This window comes from Rosa chinensis, chromosome 5 (assembly GCF_002994745.2).
Source record: "Rosa chinensis cultivar Old Blush chromosome 5, RchiOBHm-V2, whole genome shotgun sequence".
Classification (NCBI taxonomy): Eukaryota; Viridiplantae; Streptophyta; class Magnoliopsida; order Rosales; family Rosaceae; genus Rosa; species Rosa chinensis.
This window is the reverse complement of record NC_037092.1, coordinates 59,272,130-59,292,035: the sequence shown is the minus strand read 5'-3', so window position 1 is coordinate 59,292,035 and position 19,906 is coordinate 59,272,130. Positions and strand designations below refer to the sequence as shown.

The following is a 19,906-nucleotide window of genomic DNA, read 5'->3' as shown; positions in this document are numbered from 1 at the left end:
GTCTATATTTGCCCGGGCCCCAGACTTCGCCGCTTCGGTCAATGTCTTTTTATACTCCGCCGACATCTTGAACGCTTCAACGGCGGCGGCTGCAGAAGAACTCTGTTCATTTTTCAGGCGGTTGACCTCCCCGTCCAGCCGCTGCATCTCACCCAGTCTGGCGGCAGACTCCCGCTGCACAATGATGAGCTTCTTATCTTTAGCGGCTATCCGCTCCTGCAGCAATGCGATCTCCTGCTCCAACTGGGAGACGCGTTCATTCCTCTCCAGGTCCCGCCTTATGGCCGCATTAAGCTTGCCGCGGGCGTCCGCATAGTCACACTCCGCCTTGGCCAGCCCCTGCTCGGCCTCCACCAATCTCTCCTTGGCCTCCGCCAGCTCCCTCTGGAGACCTCCGATCTCCCCCCTGAGCTCTTCCTCAATCCGGGGCTGCTTAGACGCCGCCTCGAACATATCATGTAACCCCGCAGATATTTGACCAAACGCCGAGCTGAAGGGCGATTGGTCAATTGCCGTCGGGCGCGATATGCCCGCCAGACCCCCGAACCCCAGCCGCTCACACAAATGGAAAAGGAACGCCCGCTCCCCTTCTGTCATGAATGGCGCATACTCGGCAAAGGAGTCCAGATCACTGACGGCTGCTGCCTCCCCCTCCGCCACTGCACCCTTCGACGCAGCTTCTCGAGCCTTCTTTTGTTGGCGGACTCCGATCACCACCTCTTCTTCCTCTTCCTCGACGGGGGAGTCAGGCTGCCGGCGTTTTCTCTCCAACGCCCGTTGTGTCCCAGCAGCGGTCCTCGTCACCCGCACCGGCGGCTCACCCCGGGACTCGGTGGCAGTCACCGTCGGCTGCACCGTCTTCTTTTGAGGACCGCGCCGGGTGGTAGGCATCCGCTCCCGCGGCCTTGTACCAACATTCCCCCTCTCCCCGCCACCCACTTGAGTGTCCGCCTGCACTACCGGCAGGCCATCCTCACCCAGGTGGGAGTGGTGCGGCATCGGCAGCTCCACCGCAACCTCAGACTGGCTCAGCACCAGCGTCTCCGGGTTCACCACCGTCTGCTGGGCCGCCAACCCCTCGGCATACATAGCCTCCAGAAAATTTTCTATCTCGGCGCGATCCATTGCTTTTTCGAAAGCGTCGCGACTGGATTTGTTACCGGGCGGGGTTTCTGAAAAGAAAAACACAAACACCCGTCAGTCCGGATTAAAAAAAAAAAAAAAAAAAAAAAAAAATGACGAGGTGTGGCGGAGTGGCTCTCACCAACAGAGCGAGTTAGCCCCAGGTCGACCAGCAATTCCCAACCGGTCAGAAGACGGAAGTCAAGCAGATTGCGGTTCCGCCAGCAGCCGCGGATCCTCGCCACGCGACACTCCTCTTCGCGCGTCAGAATGTACCTTAGTCCCGCTGCACAAACACAATAATCATTAGCAAAAACCGCAGGTTTGCAAAAGTTCGAAACCGCCAGTTAGTTTTAGCGGAAACCAGTTGCCAACCTCGGATGGGCTGGAATTCCGACTTAGTCTTAAACGTCGGCCCCTCCACATTCGACCTAGTATGGTACTCCCAGCCATCTGTGGCGACGCAGAAGGTCCCCCGCCAGTAAGACATTGAGTCCCTTAAATTCTCAATCAACTTGGGCGCTCCCTGGCGGCGGCTTAGGTTCACGCACCCTCTGCAACCTCGGCGCTTCACATACACTAGCTCGTAGAAGTGAAGCACTTCCGCCACGGTAGGCCCCTCGCACCCCGACAAGCGCCACAGGGAGTTCATCGCCAGCAGCAACCGCCACATGTTAGGACAGATCTGCCCAAAGGCAAGCCCAAACTCGCACACAAGAATTTGGAGATTGGGCACTAGCGGAAATGTCACTCCTTGGCGGAATATGGCCTCGTGCACGGCAGCACATCCCGCTGGGAGCATCGAGGCCTTCTCATCCGCTGTTGGGGGGCGCAGCTTCACCGAGCCCGGCAACCGGAACGTCCGCTTCATCCGGTTAACAGCGGCGGCATCCATCCGCCCACCTGCCTCGTCGACGGCGGTGCCATCTGAGAGGTACCACGCCGACTCGACATTTTGGCCCGGCGCTTCCCCTTCGCTAGCGGAGCCGCTAGTAGCGCTATTGCTCGCCAAGCGCTCGTCACGCCTAGCCAACTCACCCGCCCTAGAGCTCTCTGGACGCGAGCCACGATCCATAGCTATTTCCCAGGGGATGGTCCGAAGTGGCTCAACTTCAAGCGGTTCTGGCAGTGAGGTTCCTGCATGGGCAGACGGACGCAACGAGTCAATAAAGGTCATATCCGCCACGCTGAACGACACGTCAGACCCGGAATCCTCACTGCTCGAAATATCTATGACGTTGGCCATCCCAAACCCTAAAACCCACATCAGTTAGCACAAATACAGATCTAACCTACTCTCACATCAGATACAGCCAAAGATGCCAAGAACAACTACCCACAAAAATACCAAAACAAAAACAACCGCACGCTCAACCCAGATTAGACCGTCTAGCAAAACCCAAAACCCCAACTTTCTGTCAAACACCATAACCTCCCTCAAATCTCTCCCTACACCCTCCGAAAACAGCACAGAGGCAATATCATACCATTAACAGAAATACCAAAACCCAGAAACCACCATTACAGATTCAATGAAACAGGAAGAGGATCCGAAATACCAACCTCACGTCGAAGACTTTGGAGTGCAGTTCGTCTTCACTAACAGTGTTCGTCCTCTCCAGTCCGACTACTCCACGCAGGCCCGGAGATCTCCTTCGCAATTCGCAGGCGAACAAGGTTCGAAGCAGGCAACTCAGATTTGAAGATTTTCCAGAAATGTCGAAACTCGCTCAGTTCCCCCCTTTTTATGTCAACATCAAATAATCCTGAGCCGTCCGCTACAAAACTACATCACGTACCAACCGTACACGTGTCCCACGTCTTCATTAACTCCCTGGATTAACCGAGGCGTCGCCTCGGTTACGAGATCCATCATTACTCGCATTAATGACGAGAAGACGGCTAGGCTTAGGAGGCAAGCCTCCAGACGCTAACCCTCTCAGAGTTAGCCACGTGTCCACCGTCATCATTCTTTGGCTTCCAAGGGAAGTCACCACCTGACAAGTAAAGCCCCCAACCATGGCAAGTCTCCGCTGAGCGAAAACCCCGCCCAGCGGATCCATCCTCACTTGTCATCTCCCAAGTGACGGAGTCTCCGCTGAGCGAAACCCCGCCAGCAGATCCTCACTTGTCATCTCCCAAGTGACGGAGTCTCCGCTGAGCGAAACCCCGCCAGCGGATCCTCACTTGTCATCTCCCAAGTGACGGAGTCTCCGCTGAGCGAAACCCCGCCAGCGGATCCTCACTCGTCATCCCCCAAGTGACGGAGTCTCCGCTGAGCGAAACCCCGCCAGCGGATCCTCACTTGCATCTCCCAAGTGACGGAGTCTCCGCTGAGCGAAACCCCGCCAGCGGATCCTCACTCGTCATCTTCCAAGTGACGGAGTCTCCGCTGAGCGAAACCCCGCCGGCGGAGCTTCTCTCCTCATTTGGCAAACGGGGCGTCCTCCGCTACACAGCGCACCGCTGGCTGACCCCATTTCTCATCTGACAAGCTGCGTACTTTATTCAGCGCAACACCGCTCAATAAAAAACCAAGCACGTCTACTTGACGCTGCTTCCTGCTACATCTAGCGGGGGGACTTCCGCCAGCGGCGGATCCCGAGGCCACGCCTCTCTGACAACGCCGCCACGCGGAGTTACGGTCAGAATGTCCCTACGGGACACGGGGACTAGTCAACAGTCTACGACAGCCCTGATCAGGTACGTTGACCCCCGTCACCTGGGTGCTAAGATTGGGCTCGCAACCCAACACCCTCTGCTCCGTGCAGCGCTGCTCCGTGCAGCTCCCCCTCAACAAACAATAACAACGACCATCCGGAGGTCCATCTTAGCCGGGGAGTAGGGGACTCCCTGGGGGGCCTAGCAGGGGCCCACCCGAAAGGGCACAAAGCGTTTGCTCAATAAATCCATGGTTGACAACGCACTGACGCTAATTATGCTTCTGCAAAGTCTAGCGGGAGAAACGCTTCAAACCGCCGATCAACTCCCCAACCAAGATTGCCCTCCTTGACTGGGGATTTGGGGGACTTGTACATGCATGTCCATTTGCAAGCATAATTAGCTATAATGAGCCACGCTCATGGTACCACCGGGGGTACCAACGCCCACCATATGAGTGACTGACGTAAAGACAGTTAGCCGGGTTACCGCCTGAGCCCCGGATCAACCCCAAAGCACCGCCGACGCGCCACCACGCGCCGTGTCAAGATGGCATCAGAAGCTACTGAAACTGGGAACTGAAGCACCATCAGTCCCACATCGAAAACAAGGAGAAGATCATCCTCTTCCTCACCTATAAAAGGTCCTCTCCTCTCTCCTCATTTATTACGCATTCAATACTTACCTACTGTTACTTTGTCAACATAAATACATTGACTAACTTAGGCATCGGAGAGTTGAAGACCGCCCGGCGCGGTCTCCCTCTGACGCCCGTTGTATTTTATTTGACAGGTAACGGGAACCATTCACAACAAAGGTATCGATCCGCCTGCCGGATCAGCGTTAACTAAGGTCCAGCTACCGCTAGACTTTTAGACATTAACACCCAGTTATGTCAAATTCTTGGAAAATGAAAGTTATATGAAATTTTACACTGGCCACATTGAATAGGAAACTACTTTTTATCTTATTGCCCAGTTTCTAGTAGATCGGTTTTAATCTTTTGTGGGTTTTTTGTGTACTCTAGGCTGCCCAAAAGCAAAAGTAATATTCAGAACTTAAGAAGGGATGGTTGATCTCAAAAGCAAAGTTCATGATCTCAATGGTTTCAGTGTATAGGTAAGCAAGAGCTATACCTCTTATTATATCTCTTTTTTGGCATTTCCATTTCCATGCCAGTTTGTACTGTTCTCACTTTACTTTCTGAACAATAAGGAATGCTTTCCTACTACTTTTTGTAAGTGCATGAAAGCACATTCTACTTATGTACCAATATGCTTTTGCCAAGGGTGATCCAGACCACATGGCAAGTGAACTCTATAGACACCCATTTGATTGGAGTCAGAGCTGTTTATTTTGTTTTTGTTTTTTAGGTTAAGGAAGCAAAGGTTTTCTTGAAAGGTTTTTTGGACCTTAAATTTCTCTAATCAAATCAACCATTTTGTGAAATTGTATCAATAGACTTACAGCTCCGGCTGATATCGGTTTGTTGTTGGATATGTAGGGAACTGGTATGGAGTTTCTCTCTCAATTATCTCGAGATAGTGCAGAAAAACTCTTGGTGTTAACAGTGTTGAATAATATTAGATACTAGGCATCAGGTCAAGTAATGGTGGTTGTGCTATACATTTTACATTTCATATTTACAGATGAAATTCTATCAGCCATAACCGTTTGTACTAGGGTAGGTGACATTTTAGGCTTGTAATTTGTATCAAATAACAAATTACTGGGGTTTTCTTCTTTAATCCAAAAAAAAAAAAAAATTGGTCTTGATGCTCATTATGTTGGCCATCATGACTTGTGGGATTGAGTGTTTTGTTAAATTACTGCTCCTATAACTCATAAAATTTAGTATTCTTATTATGAAATCATATCTAGGCTAGGTCCCCTGTTACACACTTAATACACATGTCACTAACTAAGTCACTGGCCAGGCCAGATACTTAGTTAGTGAGGTCACTGGTGAAGTTACTGACCATATCACAGTCATGAATATGTCACTGATCAAGTTACTGGCTAAGTCACATTGTATGTCAGTGACCATGTCACTGTTAGACACTTATACTCATGTCACTGACTAAGTCACTGGCCATATCAGTGACTTAGTCACATTATATGTCAGTGACTTGGTCACATTGTATGTCAGTGAACATGTCACTGACCATATCACTGTCAATCCCTGACTAAGTCACTGTTAACCTCAAGTTACTGACCATGTCACTGTCAATTCCTGACCAAGTTACTGTCCATGTCATAGGCTATGTAACTGGCCAAGCGACTGTTAACCTCAAGTCACCGACAAAATCACTGACCATGTGGCTGTCAATTCCTGGCCAAGTTACTGGCCATGTCACTGGCTATGTAGCTGGTCAAGCTACTATTAACTTCAAGTCACGGGTAAAGTCATTGACCATGTCGCTGTTAATTCTTGGTCAAGTAACTGGCCATGTCAATGGCCATGTAGCTGGTCAAGCTGCTGACAAAGTCATATCTCTGTCACTGCCATGTCATAGTCATGAACATGTCACTGATCATGTTAATAGTAACCTAGCCAATGATTCCGATTCTATCCTTGAAGCCAATGACTTGAGATTAACAGTGACATAGCCAGTGACTTGATATTTTTTTGTCCCAATTCTACCATTCAAACCAGTGACTTTTTACTGACTTGTGATCAACATTGGACATGGGCTCAACATAGTAAATTAAACAGCATGAAATATACAGAAGCATAGATTAATCAGACATGAATAAATCGTTCCTAAATCGACACACAGACTTGAGTGATAAATGAGATTTATGAAGAAATTCGAAGAAGCTAGAAGAATTAAAAAAAAAAAAAGGTGAAATTCTCAGTCTTACAAGAACCATGTAAAAAATGTTTCACAATGCTGATGGATAACAAAGGTAAATAAATTGAGAGCCTAGTGAAGAAGGGCCGGTTTTCGGCGTTGAAAAGCGTGGAGAGCTGAAGGAACTTCGCGGTGGAAGTGGGGGTGTACTACCAGCCTGAAACATGGAAGGCAGTGAGTTGATCCCAGCGACATTTGCACTAAGAGAGTTCCCTTGGGCACTGATAGAAATACCTGACGATGCATCATCTATCAGAGACTTGACCTGTCAAATCAAACAGTGAAGGACCATCAGCTAAAACAAACTTGTATGATGACATGAATAAAAAACATTAATTAACTATGAACATATAGGAGTATTACGACGGTCCTGACTCTATAAGTAGCAGAGCTACATTTGTTATTGAACAAAGGGAATACAGCAAAAGGCAGAAGGACTACAAATGATATAAATATTGCACATATGCATAAGGTTAGAGGCCATAACTAAAAGCAAGCTCAGCCAAATGGATTCCTGGAATGATATAATGACCAATGAATCACTAGCTACAAGAGAACTAAGTTGCAGAACATAAACTCCAGCATCCAAGGAGCATTAGCATATACATATCTAATTTCACGCAATATGATGGCCTTAAGCTATACCATCATTTAACAAAAGCTCCAAACGATAAGTTACCACATTACATCTAATATTAACCCTACTACCAGTAAAGTTGGAAGTGTGAAACAAGATACTTCAAAGCGTCAACCTTTCCATCCAAGCATCCATGTTCTTTCATGAATCTATAGAACTCTTGCGTCAAGCAACAATCACATTATGATTAACTGAATTATTAACCCTAGTTACATGAATTAACTCCAGTAGGTAAGTAAGTAGAATTCATTTTACATCAAACATATCTCTTGTGAGGTGCAAAAAAAGAGTAATCAGGAACTTAGATTGCACGCATGGAAGCATGCATAGTCAACTGGGTCTCATATACCAATACAATAGGTTACATAAAAAGCAGCTAATAAAAGGAAGGGTGCCACACTGAGATCCTAATAAAGTCGAGATGACTGTGCAAGAAAGTTCGATGCCAGATAGGGGATTTAGCAGAAAAGGCCAACATAACTTACTAGTCATTAGTTCACAACTCATGCAAGAAAAAGGGTATCAGTCTCATCTCATATAACGACACATATCAACTTAGAATTAACACTGCAATAGAGCAAAGTTGACCATTTAACTTACAAAAAAAAAAAAAAATCTAAATAAACTGCAGTTAGTTGGTAGTATATCTTTACAGAATTATAGAAGCTGAGGTACACAATACGTGACCTCTACCTTTTCAGCAAGATCAACATCAAGGCGGCTTGTAGCAAAGTAATCAAGGAAAAATAATGGCTTGGCTCCTGAAGTGACAATATCATCGACACTCATAGCAACTTGAGAATTGAAGTTGATCAGTACGGAAATCAAAACAAGTACACAACCACATGACTCATCTTGGGTATTAGTATTACCAAGTAAATACCAATGGTCTCATGAATTCAGTATCAAATGCAAGCTTAAGTTTGGTTCCCACACGATCAGTACCAACCAAAGATATGAGTCACTTATTCACCGTATAACTTGATCATCCCAAGAACAAGCTCAAGCTTACAGAGAACCACAACTGTTACTAATTGCATACACGCATAATCAATACCAATGGTCTCATGAATTCCAATATCAAATGCAAGCTACATTTAATGGGAATTTAATTTATATCATGCATGTTAAAGCTTGATCTATTTAATTTGAGATGTTTCAGTTTGATTTGCAGGATCAGAACACACTTACATGAAAGTTAATTCTTCTCTCAGATAACTATGAAAGCTCTAGCAATGTTAATTTTTCAACTTCGATTGTAAGCAAGTCTCTGATTCCACTTAAATCCCAACCAGTACAAATTGAAGCAAGCATGCAAGCTAGTGCAGAAATTAGTGGTACTAGTTCATCATCACATATCAAGTCTGAATGATGCATACATATAAAAATTGGAACAGAATGAGAAGTATTGGATTCAATTAAGCGATTCGATTACTCTGGTCATATGGATTCCTTTGTTGATCGCCATGTACGTCTACCAAATCCCAGAGTCCGGCAGCCTTATGGTCCAGGTCATCGTGCTCTAGTGCATCATTTGGTATACTGCTCTGTTGCTTTTCCTCTTCGAGTACCGCGACGGAAAGCTGCTAATAATGAAGCAGTTCCCGGAGACCGCAACCTTCATCGTCTCCTTCAAGGTCGACGCCGGATCGACCTGAACGATCTGGAGCAATCCGATTACTGGTGAGTCGGTCCCTAGAAGCAGATATCGACTTCGCCGTGGTGATGAAAATGAAGAGATCGGACTAAGCTCCGGTGTAGGCGAGGTCTATGTCTGTGTGGAAGAGGAAGAAGAGAGAGAGAGAGAGAGAGAGAGCTCCGATCAAGATCGAATCAAGCTTTTAGGTTTTGGAATTTCTTATCAAAATGGGAGGTCAAATTTGAATGCACGGTTATGAACGTGTATTAAGCTTAAGGGTAGAATGGGAATCAAAAAAATTAAAAAATGACATTTTTTAACATCGCTATATTATTAATAAGGACTAAATTAATATTACTAACAATTCATAGTGGACCTTTTTATCTGATAGGAGCATTTTAATGCAACGTTTTAACTGTTATTTCCTCATATTTACTTAGTTATTTCCTTAACTAAATCCTTCTTGTTTAGGAAAGTTTCCATCCTTAGAAAGTTTCTATTTTTAGTAATTTTAATAAAAGTTTCTATTTTCTAGGTACCTTGGAATAAATGGAGCTGAAATGAAGAAATGGAGTTTTCCTGGTCCGACTAGGAATCCCAATCAACGCAGGAATCCTTATGAGCCTAGGAAACCTGAAGGCATTATGAGACCACATGATGACATGGGAGATATTTTGGGAGATTAAATCTGATTTTTGCATGGAAAATCAAGGAGATTACGTGGAGAATATCAAGGGAGAATTTTAAGGAAGAAAAGATTCAAAACAAGTCCAGATGCGTTCCTCAATTCCCTCAAGATATGTTGGCTGAAATTAGAGAATAAAATCTGCAGTTTTTAATATGAAAATCAAGAGAAAATCAAGGGGAGGACATTAAGGATAAAGCCATGGAGAGATTTAAGGGAGAAAAGGTCCAAAATGAGTCCGGATACATTGTCTAGGTTCATGCCTAGATATTTGGCTGAAAATAGTGAATAAAATCAGATTAAATCTTGGGAAAATCAGCAATAATATATTTGGAAAGATTATGGATTTATTTTGGAGCTTTTTGATTGGTTGAGTGACATGGCAGAGCTGACGTGGTATTAATTCATTGGTTGAAGCTGTGTGGTGCAACCAGAAAATTCCTTAGAAATTAAATTCATGAAGCCTTGCCTTCCCCTATATAAACCGCCCCTATGCTACAACATGGCACCACCACCACAACACACCTCTTTATTCAGAAAATTCTCTCCATAACGTCAAGCTTTCTGTCCATCCTCTAGTTTCAAGTCTCTGCGTCTTCAAGCAAAGAGAAGAAGAGAAGAAGAAGCCATGAAGCCTCCTAGCCGCCATCATCCACCTTGTGTCGTGAAGCTTTGGAGCCTTGCTTTCAAGATCCAAGACCAACGTCTCAAGCTTTCCACCATTCATCCTTCATGGTGTAATTCTATCTTATTCCTTGTAACATTTTTGGTTTTCTTTGTTTTGATTTCATATGAACTTGATTTCTAGTTGACATAAACATTAAGGGCAAAGTTTAAAGCCTATTTTTATGTTTTGAAATAAAGTTGTGATTTTTATATGTTGATTTAAATGTTGCTTATGTGAGATTGCTTGATTGATTTTGGATTATAGAAAACTTTTTCATGTTTATGTTCTTTGGTGGCCAACTTAGGATATATGCATGTAATTGGAGCTAATTTAAGTAGTAAAGGCTTTGGACAAAAGTCGAAATCAATTAAGGAGGATTGCAAATAGGTGAACTTATTCATAACTAGGTTGTGCACTTTGGTTGACATCCTTTCTTTGTTCTTCATGCATTGAATGTGTTCTTGAGTAGCTAGCTTTCTAGACTATGATTGCATGTTCAATAGGTTTAATTTAGGTGTTTTCACTTAGATTAAATATTGAAGGAAAGTAAAAAATGGGAAATCGATTGCTTTCTAACGTTTCACATGGTCAACTTCTTTCTCATGACATAGAAGATCAACTATAGGAATTGTGATTGGATTTCAGTCATATGGATGTGGTTTTGATCTTTATTCCTTGCGTTCCACTCGTATTATATGTTGTTACTTTTTTATTTAATTTATTTAATTTTTAATTCTAAATCCCCCATTTTCGATTACTTGTTTCTTTTGTATATAATTTTGTAAATATAATACTTTTTACTTTTATTAATTCTTTATTTGTTTTTACAATTACAAGTGTACCCTCAATCCCCGGCCAGAACGATCCCTACTTATTCTATACTAACAACTACATTTTGCAGGGTTAAATTGCGCGCTTGCTTAAGCGTATCATTATCAAGTGGGAAACTAGGTGACCTTTTTATCATTTCACAATCTAATGTGACATTTTGCATCATTTCTCTTTATTTTAATCATGCAGGTTCACGTACCTTTATTTAGTACGAATTTCAGATTATGTTATTAGGTGTACCATTTTTCTTTAAAAAATGATTTATAAGAGTTAATTTTGTGTTTGTAAGTTGACATGTAAATGATACACTTGTTAATTAAATGAGTCTTAAATGACTTTACATGAAGATAATCCATTTTAATCATGCGGATTCAACCGAATTTCGACTTATGTTAGGCTATCAGGTGGTTTCAAAATTGTCTGCCCCAATTGCAGGTTCATTAGTTATGGCTGATCAAACTAATTTGGGAATGTTTCCTATTTTACTCTCAAGTCTGAATGAGATCAAATAATTTTTTAGTACTTGCATAAAGATTATGAACTCAAAATAGTTTTATAATATTCAATCAAAAAATAATTTTATAATACTCTCACACATTCACGCATACCAACACCAACATCAACAATAAGACAGATAAAAAATAAAATAAAAGAAAGCACACCAACACCAACATCAGCAAGACAAAAGGCAAACACCAAATAATTTAGGGGCCCATAATTTATTCTAAATTTAGTGTTTGGTTTAGAAGATGAGAGAGATGCCACTACTCAGCAAATCATCTGCTAAAATTTTGTTTGCGGCCTCCGAAGGGTGAAACCCATCCCAGAACACATACTCTGACGCATTGGCGCATGTGCCGGTGGACTTGGCATTGCATAGTATTGATGTTTCCAGCAACCCTGATCCACAACAAGCCCTCCTCGCCTCTGAGAACCCATTCTCTGAAGGCTTCATGACAAGGCTGTAGAGAGGCTGGTAGATGTCAAAGACGACCAACTTGAGTCCGGGCAGCTTAGTTTGCAAGTATTGAGATGTGGCATTTAGCTTATTGTTAAATGAGACTGCATCGCCATTAAGCTTAGCCACGCACTTGTTGCCGCCTAATCCAAATATTGTGATGGCCGCCGGCAGACATCCAAGTGGTGGCAGGGTGGTCACTCCGATTCTGCGTGCTCCCAAGGCATATAGATTCTGTAATATAATAAAAGTAATCAATAGTTTTCTTAGCAAAATGTTGGTTCGTTTTATCATGTACACTTCTTTGGTAAACAATGCCAAGTTAATTTGCGCAAATTATGTAAAACTTGAGCATGTTTATTTATACGAGACATCATCATAGAACTTTTTATATATGGCATACGTACTAAATTGTATAGTATATATATCAATTTGGGCATATAATACTTAGGAACTCGGAAAAGAGTCGTGATTGATCCACGCACGTACATACATTTATATGTTCGAGACACGATAAGGACTTGCCTGTATGAAGTTTTCATAGGACTGCATGAGAATGTTAGAGAACTGGTCTGTCGTATAGACCTTGTTAAGAAGAGGATTGATGTAGTAGTTCTGAACAAAATCACTGCTCCCAGCACTAACCAGGTATATTGCACCCGATATAATTAATGTAGCATTCACTTTTCCTCCAATTCCCACCACCTTATTTTGATATTCCTTGTAGTACTCCACCTGCTGGCTCAGTGAAATTGCATTCTGCAATACCACCGTACATATAAGTATTTACATCTATGTGCTTTTGAGTGAATGTAAGAGATCAAGAGCGTTAAGTAGGAAGCAGGAGTTTACAAATAACTTTGCTGTAGCGTCATAATAGCCAGAGCCAGCTGAAGCAAAGTTGGCACCAATCAAGAGGCTTTTTCCTGTGGCTTCTCCGCTGAGATAAGCTGGTTGGTGAGAAGCAAAGCCAAGGTTTTCAGCTGTTTAATTAAGGAAAAGCACGCAAACGTACAGTTAGAGAAAGCACTAACATATATAAGATGACTTAGTTAATTGGTTACACAGCAAGTTCAAGGTTTTCAATTCTACTGATATTTAGCTATGTATAGGTACCAGTGAAGTCTGAAGCAAGCTTTCCATTGCAGAACCTGCCGGTGGGATTGTGATTGACAAAGTCTCTTCCATAAGGGGGGAAGTTGGATTTGATTAAGGAGAAGAGGTTGTTGTTATTACCCACATCCACAACTGAGTCTCCAAATATGAACATTGCAGGAACCAAAGGCTGCCCATCACCCACATCATAGAGCACTGAAATTAGAAGAAGAAGAAAGCAAGGTAACAAAGAACACAAAGAACCCATAGTTTTGACTCTTTTAATTCTTGTTTGTTTCAAAAGTTAGACTTGGTTACTGATGAGAAAGGGAGGCACTGAAGTAAAGAAATATATGAAGAGCCTTGCGGAGTAATCAAGTGATGTACAGTTTGCAAAAGAAGAAAAGGGAAAGGGGAAAAAAGGACAAAAGTGGTAGAAGTACTGTCTTTTTTCTCCAAGATTTATGCCCAGTTATAAGTACTTGCATAAAATAATAGGTGGTGGTTCATGGAGTGTCTTAATGAAGTACTGTTTGAGCTGTCATAGCTTCTATTGCAGAAAAGGTGGAAAATTCATCAATCATTCAAGAATCAAGATTGGCAGTCGATCGAATGCAGACCTGTATGCACAATTATACATAGCTGGAATTAAGGTTCTAAGCTCTTTATTTGCTGTTTGTTTTTTACGGGTTCTGAGCCCTTTGTTCTTTTTTATTTTGTTTAAGTTGTATATATAAATATGGTAGCAGTTCTCCAATCATTGTCAAACTCCAATATTATTGTTAGAATTCCCAGTTGTCGGTTCTTGTTATAAATTCACGGTTCTCCAACTTTTCTGATCCTATACATGAAGTTTTGGTGGTCTAGCAGAAAATTTTACAGGAATACAGGCTTTTTGCTTCCTCCTAATACTTTTATTGGCTTTAAAAAAAATTAATCAGCACGCAAGCAACCAAGGAGATTTGAACCTTGGCTAGAAAGGAGCAAAACCGCATCACCGCTACTAACATGGCGTTATTGTAAATGTGCAGCAGTGAAATTATTTACAATAAACATATATAATCTAATCCTCCAAGGCAATAAACATATATAATCTAATCCTCCAAGGGGCACACTCACAAATCAAAAGGAAACTTTGAATCATGCAGAGAAATCCATTCTGAAATATCAGCATACCTACATCAGATAAATGCAAAGTAGCAAACAATTGTCGATCAAGCTTAAACTGGAAGTAGACAACATGAAAGTTGGCTGAAGACCTCCGAAAAGAAGTCAATGAAACAATAGCTGATGTGCTGAGAAACGATCGATGATAGATCGATGATTCTAACAGGAAAAGATACAGCCAGAAGAGTAAGTTTGTGTTACATTGACTTACATCCAAATTATATACATTAAACAAGATTTGCATTACAAATCTCAATACTTTCTCTGGAATATATATGCAGAATGTACGATCCCCATATGGAGCTCCTATGCAAGTTTAATATAGTGACAATGTCCGTTTTGCTTATTGGTTCCGTTAGCTGGGCAATAAATTGCCTAATAACAGTATCTAGCATCTAACTAATGCAATAGCAGTTGCAAGGTTTCATTGGTCGTCTCAAATGCATAATCATATCCTAAAGTATCGGCCAAACCCTTGAACTTGTCAATCTCAGAGCTTGCGACTTGGAAACCCACCAAAGCATTTGCACCAGTTTCACCCTAGTTAAATAATAATAATAATAATAAAATTAAAAAAAATAAAACAAAATAAGAAAGATTAAGTTGATCTTAATAGGCTTAAACGAGTAAAAGTTAAAACGTTGTAATGTGCAAACCTGTCCACTGTAATGGAACAAGGTAATGTTCCAAAGGGGACTGAAAGCATTTAAGAACTTCATCAGAGCGCCTGGTCTCTCTGGAAAGAAAAGGCGGCAAAGAATCTCGTTTTCGACATTTGATCGACCTCCCACCTGCTCGATCAAGCAAATACCCGAAAAAGAAAAAAAAAATGAATATCATCGACTTGAAGCAAATTTCAACAAACAAGCGAATGAAAAATGGGTTGCTCGTTTCATTAGTCCAAGTTATATTTTGCAATAGATCATCAATACATGGTTACATATATAATGGAAGATAAAGAGATGAAAAACATGACAGAGGATCATGAAGCAACAAAAGATTTAGGACTTCGCAAGTATGAGCTGCAAAACTACATTTGTGCATTAAGAAGTGAAGATTTATGTAACAGAAGACAATGAATTTTTCTAATTTCTTAAAAAAAAAAAGGGATGAAATTTTTTAGGATTACCAAAAATTCCATGTGATCTTTGATTAGTTCTTTATCTGTGAGGTTAATTGTTTGAAGCTGAGCCAACTTCATACGGTCCAACATCCCTTCCAACTCTGAAATTGTGTGAAAGGAAACACTGCAACATGACCAAAAGGAATCGATGAATACAACTGTACTATATATCAAGTTCAATAACTAAGAAAAAAGTATATAATTTCTCATAGTATTGAGTGGGATTGAGAGGAAGTGACGACATTAAGGATTTTCTTGCCTGTACAGGATAAGACCTTCTTGTTTTTTATCATCAAATCTGTAGCTAATCTCGATGATATTCATTGGACCCACCTGTTAGGCAAGTGTGGACAACAAGCTTAAAATAGATGGAACAAGAAGTGTTATAAAACATATAGCAATGTTTTTGACTTACCAATTCACAAACAAGTTTGAAGCTTCCACACTTTTCTGGAACAAATGTTGCAAGGAAACCTTCACGTCTCCGACCAACATCAGCTAGTTGCGATACCAACCTCAGTCTATCAAAATTCATATTTGCTCCACTGGTTATTGCCACAACATTTTCACCCTTCAGTCCATAATATTTGCAATATGCTTCAGCTCCAGCAATGGCTGCTGCCCCTGCCGGTTCAAGTATGCTCCGTTTTTGCTCAAACATGTCCTGCAATACAAGAAACCCCACTTAAACTAAGCCTAAAAGAAAGGTGAATTGACACTTGAAAAGGTTTGGAATTTGAAATATTATATAATGTGTGTGTGTGTGTGGCTTTCAAACTCAGATACTCACTTTTATGGATGCACAAATGGCATCACGATTAACAAGAACAACTCCATCCATTAGTTCCCGGCACAATCGAAAAGTTTCTTCCCCAACTTTTTTGACTGCCATGCCATCTGCAAATCCTCCAACTCGCTCAAGCACAACTCTCTCACCGTGATGTAATGACAGTGCCATTGCATTTGCATCGGATAACTCTACACCAATGATCTTAACCTGCACAGAATCAAGAAAATTACCTACTGTTGTAGTCATCATAGCAATCTGAAGTTCTGAACAAATCAAAGAGTGAGCTTGTCAACTACAATGTCTTCTAAGAACTCATTGCTCGAATAGACATGCCAGTGATGCCACCAAATGCAATACAATTTCCAAAGACTTCCAAGATATATAGTTCAACTACAATGTCTTCTAAGAACTCATGCATTGCTCAAATAGACATGCCAGTGATACCACCAAATGCGATACAATTTCCAAAGACTTCAAGATATATAGGACATGCTTACCTCTGGCCGAATACTCTTGACATAGGAAGCAATGCCGGCAATTAGTCCACCACCACCAACAGGCACAAAGATTGCGTGCAATGGGCCTTGAATTTGGCGTAGTATCTCCATTCCTACAGTTCCCTGACCTGCTATCACATCTGGGTGATCAAAAGGATGTACAAATATGAGGCCTTCATCTTTGGCCCTTTGTAGTGCGTAAGATTGAGCTTCATCATAGGACTCTCCCACAAGCACAACTGTTGCACCTAAACTCTCCACTGTTTTCCACTGAACAAATGCATGGAACCAAATAATGAGATTAAAAGATCAATTCTAAAAATATAACCAAGATAACCAAATTAATTTGTAGGGATAAGTTCTTGTGATTATGAAAGAGAGAAAAGTTGTCGCACTTTGATTTCCGGAGTTGTAATAGGCATGACAATGACGGCAGTGCACCCTAGTTTTCGTGCAGATAGTGCAACTCCTTGAGCATGATTCCCTGCTGATGAGCAAATGACACCTCTGTCCAGTTGTTCACTTGAAAGCTTTGCCATCATATTATAAGCTCCTCGCAGTTTAAAGGAGAAAACCTGCATGCATCAAGTCTGTAATTAAGATCCACACTAACAAGAGTTCAATTTTGAAGGAAAAATAAAAAAAGAATGTCGGAATTTCTTCAAACACCGACCAAATGGAGTTTTGATATTATGTTTGACCGAGTTTTAATCGATTATGTCTCTCTACACACTCGGAACTTATTTATAATTAGATAAACAGGAGGCCTCACTCTCGGTTAGATCGACTTCAAAAACCAATGTCATTGAAACATGAAATTGAAAGACATTAATATAATAATTTCATTTAGCAAGACATTTTATTTACAATTTTTTTTCTTTCACTGCAGCAGGTTTTCTCCCTTAATTAGCAATACGTACGGGGGGGGGTTAAACAAAACTCGTCCACATAAAACAAAGCAACCTAAAAACAAAGCTTAATTAGCAACACCGAATGAAAACTTAGTGAAGAAAACGAAAATAACGTAAACTAAGTTGACCCCTATGACAAAGGTCCACAAGAAAATGGCAGATTCCATCCAAATAAACCAATTAAAGAGGTTAAACCGACATGTACCAAACATTTTATTTAAAAATTAAACATATTCTTCGTGCCTATTTTTGGTAGACAAAAATCCAAAAACTCTTCTTTCATTGGTATTTGTCCTTGGACCACTTGAAACATTAATAGCTTTATATGCATTTGCTCACGACCAGACAAATCTTGTATCAAATCTGATATATTGATGTACTATTGATAATCCAGGATTCTCCTATCTCTTTGTTTTTAGCCGCAACTCCTCCAATTTTTATAAATAAATTAGTCTTCCTCCACATGCTTTGCATGTGCAAAAATGTGTAAAATAATTTTTTTTTTGTTGGAAGAAAATAAAAAAGAAATTGTAGTGGAAGAAAACAGTTATTGTAAGAGAAGATGAGGGGCAGAAAAATATGTTGTGAGATCATTTTTAATCTATTTTTCTTAATAAAATTTTTTAATTGTCATAATTGCCCTGATAATTTAATTAATTACTAAAGTTTTTTAATTTTCTAGAGTCTTGGGAAATTATAACATGGTCCCAGAGGACCCAGACCATAGTACACGTAGTGGTCCGGGGTGATTACAATGCCCATATGACTTGAAGTTATTTCTGATTGGTCTTTTTATTTAGTTTTTTTTTTTTAAACCTCCAACTAGCCAAACTAGTCCTCCCTGCTCGGAGCCTCAAAGCCGCCGAAGACGCCAAGGCGCGAGTTCGCTCTGTTTGGCGATCCGGATCGCGAACGCCCCGCGATTGGGTTCGTCCGATCCGGAACGCGGTTCGCCGGTAGGAGCAGCGTTTCCGGTGACTTTGGTTATAACATATACCGAACGCGTTCACGTGAAGCTAGTACTGATGATTCAGGAGGTACAGAGGACCCAACAATTTAATGTCGTTTCTACGTACTTACTTCAGGACAGAACCAGAATGATCATGATGAACCGTCGAAAAAGAAAGCTGGAAATGAAGAAGGGAAAGAAATGCAAAATCAACAGCTAGAGAGCTTACGGGTTGTAGATCCTCTCTCTTGAGCCAAAGATGAACGCCGAGCTTGTTGGAGAGCTTTGAAGCGTAGTCCAGTGGTGATTCAATGGCCACATCATAAACCTTAGACGTCAAAATCCTCGTCAAGTAGCTCATCATGGTCTGGGGAATTCCGTTACCATCATCTCCGGCGAACTTTTTCGGCACGGAACCGAGAAAGCCGCTCTCGTACTCCAATGTCTCCGGGAGGACCTTCCTTAACTCATGGGAGTTATCTTGTGAGGGTTCGTGCAGCGGCGTCGTTTCGAAGGGACTGGGCAGCGGGGAAGGTTTGAAGGAGGTCACTTCAGCTGGGTTTGTTAATATAGCTTTGCAATATTGTTGGTTTCTGAGGTTAATATTCTTCTTTGGATTGTTATAGTCTTTGAAAACTAGTGGTCTGATGAGGGATGGGACTGAGGTTGATGATGAAGTGTGGTGGCTTTTGAGATGTTGTGGTGAAGATGTAGGAGTAAAGCATAGAGTCTCCATTGATATTAATTAGAAAGAAAGAGAGAGAAGCTATAAATTATAAAAGAGAGAGTACTCGTTACTGCAATTTGGGAATTAGGAGTTGGAAGTTTAATATATAGGAATTATTGAATGAGCAGAGCTACCCACGCGGGTTAAGACCATGGAAGCGTGTAAGAGAATATTATAGGAAAAAGAAAGACTTATACATATATAATAGTATTTCGTATACGTATATATATGATGTTTGAGCTTTCGATGTATATTTTTTGGTACAGAGCTTTCTACTCTTGTATTTGCTTACAAACTAATTCCCAAATAAATTACTCATAAATTTCTTTTATTAATTTTTGGGAGGACAACTGTCACGCCCCGATTTCAATCCTAAATAATAATACAATTAAATTAAATACAAATGCTCCGAGCATGATGGTTCGGACATCAACACTAAATACATGTAAACAATTTTCTTTAAACAAAGGCAACCAACGATGTCCTGAACCCACAATATAAATACAGACTCGTTCTTTAGAGTCACATATTATATTATACAAAGTTTGCAAGTTAAACTGAAACATCAATTCAATAAGTAAACGCACACACT

At 41.5% G+C, this 19,906-nt stretch overlaps 2 protein-coding genes across 3 annotated transcripts; both read right to left on the bottom strand.

Annotated features, from left to right (window-relative positions):
• Positions 1-11,656: 11,656 nt before the first annotated feature.
• LOC112201903 (GDSL esterase/lipase At5g22810) lies at positions 11,657-14,427 on the bottom strand. Of its 2 annotated transcripts, XM_040505402.1 has the most exons (5): positions 14,327-14,427; positions 13,172-13,340; positions 12,908-13,038; positions 12,581-12,814; positions 11,657-12,289 (listed from the first exon to the last, which is right to left on the bottom strand). In XM_040505402.1, exons 2-5 carry the CDS (start codon positions 13,323-13,325, stop codon positions 11,840-11,842), a joined length of 969 nt encoding a protein of 322 aa, XP_040361336.1. In that variant the 5' UTR covers positions 13,326-13,340; positions 14,327-14,427; the 3' UTR covers positions 11,657-11,839. The 2 variants fall into 2 exon arrangements, with proteins under 2 accessions (XP_040361336.1, XP_024198594.1); XM_024342826.2 differs by lacking the exon at positions 14,327-14,427 and having other exon boundaries at positions 13,172-13,854.
• On the bottom strand, positions 14,398-19,394 carry LOC112201901 (threonine dehydratase biosynthetic, chloroplastic). Its single transcript, XM_024342825.2, has 9 exons — positions 18,817-19,394; positions 17,123-17,302; positions 16,728-16,997; positions 16,231-16,437; positions 15,856-16,104; positions 15,700-15,773; positions 15,447-15,564; positions 14,974-15,108; positions 14,398-14,857 (listed from the first exon to the last, which is right to left on the bottom strand). The coding sequence occupies exons 1-9, from the start codon at positions 19,321-19,323 to the stop codon at positions 14,717-14,719; spliced, it is 1,881 nt and encodes a 626-aa protein (XP_024198593.1). The 5' UTR covers positions 19,324-19,394; the 3' UTR covers positions 14,398-14,716.
• Between the last annotated feature and the right edge of the window lie 512 nt (positions 19,395-19,906).

Excerpts from the sequence above, each read along its gene's own strand:
- LOC112201901 (XM_024342825.2), bottom strand. The coding sequence starts at position 19,323 with ATGGAGACTCTATGCTTTACTCCTACATCTTCACCACAACATCTCAAA. Across the intron at positions 16,438-16,727 it reads TCAAGAGTATTCGGCCAGAG|GTTAAGATCATTGGTGTAGA; the intron begins GTAAGCATGTCC and ends GATTCTGTGCAG. Across the intron at positions 16,105-16,230 it reads CCATTTGTGCATCCATAAAA|GACATGTTTGAGCAAAAACG; the intron begins GTGAGTATCTGA and ends CTTGTATTGCAG.
- LOC112201903 (XM_024342826.2), bottom strand. The coding sequence starts at position 13,418 with ATGGGTTCTTTGTGTTCTTTGTTACCTTGCTTTCTTCTTCTTCTAATT. Across the intron at positions 13,039-13,171 it reads GCTTGCTTCAGACTTCACTG|CTGAAAACCTTGGCTTTGCT; the intron begins GTACCTATACAT and ends TTAATTAAACAG. Across the intron at positions 12,815-12,907 it reads ACGCTACAGCAAAGTTATTT|AATGCAATTTCACTGAGCCA; the intron begins GTAAACTCCTGC and ends GTGGTATTGCAG.